At 37.9% G+C, this 7,806-nt stretch overlaps 1 protein-coding gene and 1 long non-coding RNA gene across 2 annotated transcripts; both read left to right on the plus strand.

Annotated features, from left to right (window-relative positions):
* LOC109822479 (pentatricopeptide repeat-containing protein At3g29230-like) lies at nt 1-2,198 on the plus strand. The gene has a single exon (XM_020388679.1). The coding sequence runs from the start codon at nt 123-125 to the stop codon at nt 2,010-2,012; it is 1,890 nt and encodes a 629-aa protein (XP_020244268.1). The 5' UTR covers nt 1-122; the 3' UTR covers nt 2,013-2,198.
* On the plus strand, nt 6,169-7,365 carry LOC109822378. Its single transcript, XR_002242108.1, has 4 exons — nt 6,169-6,415; nt 6,489-6,537; nt 6,622-6,954; nt 7,053-7,365. It is a non-coding gene; the product is annotated as an uncharacterized LOC109822378 (long non-coding RNA).

Raw genomic sequence — 7,806 nt, forward strand, 5'->3', positions numbered from 1 at the left:
CTATTTTTTCCCCCTCCACAATCATCAATCGGATCACTGCTCCGCTCCCAAAACCCTGAACCCCACCCAACAGTCAACATAATCAAACATCACCCCTCGACTTTGCTTCACGTATCCGATGGATGAATAAGTTTGTAGGACAATTTAGTCCCTGTAGGCAAGTAGAAGAAACCCTAACCTCTTTAATATCAAGATGTAGAGCCCCTTCCCAAATCCAACGAATCCAAGGGCGAATCATAACCCTCGGCCTCCACCAAAACCCTTACCTCTCCCCCAAAATCACCTCCAAATTCTTCGAACTTCAACGCCCGGCTCTCGCCCGCCAGTTGTTCGATCAAATTCTCCACCCGAATGTCGTCCTGTGGAACGTCATGCTCAAAGGATTCTCCGAGGCTGGTCTCTGTAGCGACGCTCTCCTTCTCTTCAATCAAATGATGAAGGAGAGGAGAAAAGATGGGTTCTTTGTTACACCTAGTGCTTATACCTTCACCTTTGTGATCAAATCTTGTGCCTTTTTGTCGGCTTTAAGTGACGGGGAGCAGGTTCATTGTTTTACTATCAAGACTGGGTGGTTCAGATGCAATAGCTTTGTAGGGACTACACTCATTGGTATGTACTCGTCGAGTATTGACGAGGCGCGCAAGGTGTTTGAGGAAATGCCGATAAAGGATGTTGTATCACAAACTGCTATAATTAGAGCTTATGTTTGTGCCGGGGATGTAGATTCTGCACGTGAGCTCTTTGATCGAATGGTGGATCGTGATGTTGTGTTGTGGAACACTATGATTTCGGGCTACACTGACCAAGGAGACATGAGACCCGCAAGAGAGCTCTTTGCCCAGATGCCTAATCATGAGCGGGACCCAATGGCTTGGAACACAGTTTTGCTTGGGTATGCCAATGCTGATGGTGGTCTTGTAGATGAATGCGAGAGATTCTTCTTTGAGGAGATGCCTGGTGAAAAGAAGAATATCTTTTCTTGGAATGGGTTGATTGGAGTGTACTCTCGTCATGGCCGATTTTCTCGCACCCTAGTTGCATTCAAACAGATGCTCAATTGTGCTGTTGAGCCCAATGATGCCAGCATGGCGTTAGTTCTCTCCACTTGCGCGAAGACTGGGGCTTTGAGCTTTGGGAAAGGGATTCATTCATATGCTTCCAAAAGACACCATGGATTATTAATATCCTTATGTGTAACAAATGGACTCATAGATGTGTATTCCAAATGTGGATGCATAGAAGATGCTAAAAATCTTTTTCATACCATGGAGAAAAAGACAAGAGATGTGGTCACTTGGAACTCGATGATTAATGGCCTTGCATCACACGGACATGGGATTGATGCAATAGAGCTCTTTGAGCAAATGGTGAACGGAGAAAATTATAGACCTGATGGCATCACATTTGTTGGAGTTCTTAGTGCTTGTGTGCATTCGGTGGGTCTTGTTGAGAGAGGGATTGCCTACTTTAGGTCCATGGTTGAGAATTACATGATCGATCCATGGATCGAGCATTATGGGTGTGTGGTTGATCTCCTTAGTCGAGCCGGTTTGGTTTATGAAGCTTTTGGTCTTGTGAGGATAATGCCCATGTCATTGGAGCCTGATTGCGTTATTTGGAGCACAATTTTAGGGGCTTGCCAACAAAAACTTGATGAGCATGGACACAAATATGAGCATCAAAGACAAATTCTGATTGTTGCTGAGCTTGCAATGAGTCGGTTAGTGAGATTAGAACCAGAGGATGTCACACATTATGTGATGCTTTCCAAAATATATGGTGCATGCCGGAGATGGGCAGATGTTGCCAGATTGAAGCAGGTTGTCCACAAAATGTGCAATTTGGAGGGCAATCATCGTGGATTGAGTTGGGTTCAAGTGGACTCTCATTGTCATGAGTTCTGCTCTTCAGATTCAAGGCATTCAGGAACTGAAGTGATTTATGAAACATTGAACACGTTGAGAGACATGTCAATTCCAGCTGCAATACCGGAATTTGCTTCATCTTCGTGAAAGTTAGCTTGTCAATCCAACTCCTCCATGAACTTATCAAATGTCTATTTGTATACTATATTTCTTTAGAGGGGAAATTATTTTTGGACTAAAAAATATGAGACCAATTATGGAACGAGTAAAATGTTCCCTTTGTTAGCCATTTCTTCATCTTGGGTAGAATTCAAGAAAATAAATAGAGAGATACATGATGACTTGTCATGGATTTTGGGTTCAAAATGAAGTTATTTTCTTCAGACAAAAGAATAAAAAAGATGGACCAATGACTTGATAAGTATCTATCCATGTATCTTCTGAAAAAGTAAAAAAGCTGATAAAATTATTTTATGTTGTAGTAAACTGTTCAAAATATGGATGACAAGATAAATTAATAATGCTTGAGCGACCATAAAAATGTCATTTGTTTTCTGTCATGTAAATTGTCAAGAGAGTTTCCGGTGGCAGACATGAAGATACATGTTAAGAAATGTGTAAGCTGTTCCAAAACTTGTGTAAAATTTAGATCTTTTTCATTTTAATCATTACGGCTAATATGAGTATTCTTTTTTTTTTCTTTCTCCTTCTAATGGTTTCAAACTTTTATCATGGAAGGCTGGCAGAAGTACAAGGGCATCATTTTGACACAACTTATGATCACACGGATGAAATAGGTAACCTATTCCTCTTGTTTTTTGTCCTTGGATCTAGAAAGGCATAAGTAACTCAAACATGTTATTACTGTCTTAATTTAGTTAGCAAATGAATTTTTTAATGCTTTAAATCCCTTATATTTTTCACATCATAACCACACCAAACGAAAAATAGCTGTAACTTCTGTTCTGTGTGCTGCAAGCCTTTAACTGTTGTACCTCTGGCAATTGTTCCATTTTTATAAGTGTTATTTTGGTTGTGCTTGTGGGAGGGCTCTGATATGTTTTATTTTCTCTTTTCTCTGGTAACACTGAAGTGACTAGTGAGATATTCCATTGAGTTTGAATTCTAGTACAACAAATTTATTGCTGTGATGTAAGCTCTAGAGATCTATGAAAAAGTTTTATCAACATACTGAAAACTATAGTCCATATGTTGTTGAATGAATAGGGACAAGTTATCTGGAATTATGAGGAAAGTTTTAGCCTTTGGGATACTATAGTTACCAAGAGCACGAGTAGAACCTGAACTTTTTACTGGAGCTTCAAGGCAAAAACCATAATGCTCAACCGGAGATGACAAATAAGGGTAGAGGCAAAATGCACTGGACAGTATACTGAAAGAAATCTGCTAACCAAAGAGATGCATTAGTTGGCATATTAGAGAACTTGCTCCAATGTCTCAGGTTGCAGAATCTGCTAACCAAAGAGATGCATTAGTTACCAAGAGCCTTTGGGATACTGTAGTTCCCATCCTGTCTCTGAACAGTAAATTCATTATCGCTTATGTACTTTATTTCAAACTTAAGCCAAAATCACTACTAAAAAGAGGCCCAGCCTCAATAGGTGAAAAGAACCGTTGGGGCTGATTTTAGCCGCCCCAACGGTTCAAATAGTTGGGGCAAGTGGGTTTCACCTACACGGACATGAGAGGGAAATTTCCCCCCTATTTATTTTCGCGAAAATTAAAAAAACCAGCCAAACCCCTCAGATTAACCCCCGTTCTCTCTCTCTCTCATGAGAGGGAAATTTCCCCCCTATTTATTTTCGCGAAAATTAAAAAAACCAGCCAAACCCCTCAGATTAACCCCCGTTCTCTCTCTCTCTCTCTCTCTCTCTTCAAAAAACCCCAATCCCGTGCTCCTTCTCCCCCCAATTCTGAACTCGTCACTGCCGTCAGAGGCCGCCGTCGAGCCCTGCAGTTTGCCGCCGAGTCCCCCTCAAAAAACCCTAGTTCTTCCTCCCCAAATCGGACCTCGCCGCCTCTCTTGCTCCCCATTTTCGCCGGACGTCTCACTTGTAAGTCCTCTAACTCAAAACCCTTAACCCTAATAAATGACAAATTAAAAGGAATTTGTCATATATTATTCTGACTTTTCTTTATTGTTATTGAGATTTTAGTGGATTTTAGTTTGTTTTCTAATGGTTTGTTTGTCATATATTATCTCTGTCTAGATCTGTTGGTCTTTAGCTTAGGTTTTTACAGTTGTTAGAATTTGTCATATATTATTCTGATTTTAGTGGATTTTAATTTGTCATATATTACCAATTTGTATCGAGGGCTTCGGATCATTGAAAAGATACGTCCTTTTCTCAATTCAGAGGTCAGTAAAGCTCCTGATGGAGAGTCGAGCGTCTCCCAAATCTCGATGTCAAGAACTAAAGGGGAATTCGCCTCTCTTTCTTTCACTGATCAAGTGAATGGGTAACTTATCTTCCCCCTTAATTTTCATTAATTTTCTACTTTTTGATGGCAATTTCTTTTGATTGGCCTAAGGATAATTTTGTCTGTTGATGATAATTTCTTTTGATTGGTCTAAGGATAATTTTGTCTGTTTGTATGTAGAGAATGATCCTTAATTTTAATCACTGTTAATTTGAGCTCCTAATCTGCAGCCTTATGTTGTTTAAGGGTTTTCTTTCTGTGAAGACTGCTGTTTGATGTTGATTTTGAGAAGTAACCTGAGTTTAGAGAATAGGATAATATATTTTCTCCCATTTTTGAAATCAGGAGTCGACTTCAAGTTTAAAATTCCGACAACGGTCAGACAATAAATGCAGCACCGGAACTCTAACAGACATTCAACAAAGCACCGAATAGCCTGGAAGATTGAAGGAATCAAGAACGGAAGCCATTCCAAAGTCCCGTTACACCGTAACCTGAGTTTAGAGAATAGGATAATATATTTTCTCCCATTTTTGATTAATTGCATTTTTTTAATGTTAATTTTGTTGATAGTTTAGGGACTTTTATCTGTGTGTATGTAGGGAATGATCCTTTTCGTTGATTATTCTGGATTTGAGCTCCAAACATGCAACCTTATGTTGTTTAAGGGTTTTCTTTGTGTTTAAGACAATGTTTTGTGATGGTAATTTTGAAAAATAATTTGAGTTTTAGAGGATATCGTTTTTATATGGATTTGGAATCTGGGTTGTTTACAGACGGAAGGATAGCTACAAACTAGATTTTGTATATCGTTTTTATATGATATTTTATTGTATTTTATGGAACATTTTGATATGCAAGTATTTTGTTGTGTTTTATCATATTTTAATAAGAAATTATGTAGTTTTATTAGTATGTGCCAACACATGAATGTCAATATGTATGTATATGTATGTAACATCTTGTTTATTTCCTTGTATATATTCTAGTATCAAATTGTCTAGTTCCCATCTACTCTTTAAAGCATTTCCGTGTGTCTGGTTGTATTTTGTGTTAATGCTTATTAGCTCTTGGTAATCATAGCATCTAAGTTGGTATCTGTTTCAGCAATTACAGTTGCCATAGCTGATAGTTCATATTGTTAGCCTTAGAAACATTTATGTGCAGATTCAATCAAATACTGTTACTTAATGACCACGACTCAAAATAATTTGTGTTTGGTCTCTAGCAGTCTAGGTGCATAGACTCCATAGTCCATCCTCAGCATCCCAGAAACAGTACCTACACATCCAACCATTTTCCACACCACACAGAAACTGCTAGAAACCTGCATCGCTTGCAAATAACCAAGTTAAGTAGATAAAAAAATTTTGTGTTAGAAAATATTCAAATTGTTTTTCAACTTTGGATGATGCTTGACGTAATATGAGATCTTTAATCTTACACAAAATTTGGTTATATATTCAATGTGTCACATGTGTCTCTTGAATATACATCTGGTTTGTGATATGTTGATGAAATTCTCTATTTCATATACTGTTCTTGTTTCATTATGAGTATTGTATGAATTATCTTGCCCTTTACTTATTTTCCTCTATGAGCGTTACTAATTTCGCGCATTTTTCTTTTCAACTATCTTGGTATCTTAGAGGAAGAAAAACGTCTCAATGTATTTTCTCCTCAGTTTGAGAACTCTATGATCACTAGTAAGTTGTCCTCTAGAACGTTAACTTCTTCAGTTATTTATTCTCTGGTGACTAACACTAGTAAGTTGTCCTCTAGAACGTTAACTTCTTCAGTTATTTATTCTCTGGTGACTAACGTATGATCTTCTTTTTATCTAATTGGAAGAGGACTCAGGAGCTTCAGAAGAGATTCAAAAATCTATTGAGGATCTTAAAGCTAGCAAAGTCATAACAGCTAAAGAACCTTGCCCTCCAGAAACTGATCTTAAAACTAGTAATCTGTTTATTCTACTATTAGCAAATTGGAGCAGGGAGAGTTGGAAGAGAACTTGGAGCTCGAAGACGAAGAAGGAGATGTTATGTTTGTCATAACTGATGAATGGAAAGATTTCTTTGAAAAGTCTGAAGCTAAAAGGAGATCAAGTAATCTCTCGCATGTCTGTTGTTCAAAAATTTGTCTTTACTTCTTCTTATCCTAGTTTTTTCATATAAACAGAGAAGCACCAGAAGAAAGGCAGCAAGTGATGGTGCTTCACTGTCGAGAGGTATGATACATAGAATTTATTACGACTGCTTCACTTTTGCAATGCATAGATAACATCTGATAAACCTTCATTATTTTATTGTAGATATAGAAAAGCATATGCAATGTCTATTGAAACTCAACCTTCAAAGAATCAATTGCCACCACTTCAGAAAGACTATATTGTCAGTACTCCAAACACAAAAAGACAAAGACGAAGACCAATAATAAGAGATTTAGGAGAGTAGATGAAATAGATGGGAAAAAACATGAAAAAGTCAAATGTACTAGGTGCAAGGGATGGGAGCATCACAAGGTTACATGCATGCAAGGATCCACTCAACACAACCGCAATAAATATAACAAAAGAAAATCCACATCCTGCAAGGGAAGATTCAGCTAGTTCAAGGGGAAGAGGGAGAGCTAGAAGTGGAGGAAGGTAGTTTTTGTACTTATGCATTTATGATACTAGTTATTACTTTTTGCTATTACATTGAACATCTTTCATATCTTGGCTTTTAATCTCAATGCATGAAGCTGAACTTTAATACGGGAAGGATGCACAACTATGCTAGAGGAAGGATGCTTGGATGGGGAGGGAATGTAGCGGCTGCAAGAGAGATGCCACTGAAACATTTCAACACTGAAATTTCTAAGGAGAGTTGCAGCCAATTCAACACTCATCAAGCTCACTCCTCTGCTACTGATGAATTGGCAGTTCAAGGACAATCTACAGTCAAAACTATGAGCCTATTACACGAAGGGTTCAATGACAATTTTGAATGTTTTTTATATCCAAGATGTCATGTTTGTGTGCCAAAGTTTGGTTTATTTTGGGCGTGTTAAGTGCTATGTTTGAGCACCAAAACTTTATATATTGTGTTTGTGAGACACTCATGTAATTGTTCATGCTTCTCATGTACACCAATTTTGTAGATTGTATTTTGTAAGTGCCTGAATTTATGATACAAGTTGTCAATGATTGTTACGTGAACAAATATTTTTGTGGTATATGCAACAGGTTGACTTGAGAAACTATTGAACTAGCATGTTTATATGGTTGATGTTTGTAAACAATTTGGGATGTTGTCTATGTTTAATGAAACCTCAACACGTTTTTGCACCAACGGGTGGAACCATTGGTGCAAACATCAGCACCAACGGGTGGAACCGTTGGTGCAAACATCTGAATTCGTGATTCTGTACATCCAGGAATAATTAAGATGTACAAAGACCTAAAGGGACACGTTTGGTGGAGTGATATGCATAGGAAGATTTCAGAGTGTATAGC

The sequence above is a fragment of the Asparagus officinalis genome, chromosome 8, assembly GCF_001876935.1.
Source record: "Asparagus officinalis chromosome 8, Aspof.V1, whole genome shotgun sequence".
In the NCBI taxonomy this organism is placed as follows: domain Eukaryota; kingdom Viridiplantae; phylum Streptophyta; class Magnoliopsida; order Asparagales; family Asparagaceae; genus Asparagus; species Asparagus officinalis.

Excerpts from the sequence above, each read along its gene's own strand:
- LOC109822479 (XM_020388679.1), top strand. The coding sequence starts at position 123 with ATGAATAAGTTTGTAGGACAATTTAGTCCCTGTAGGCAAGTAGAAGAA.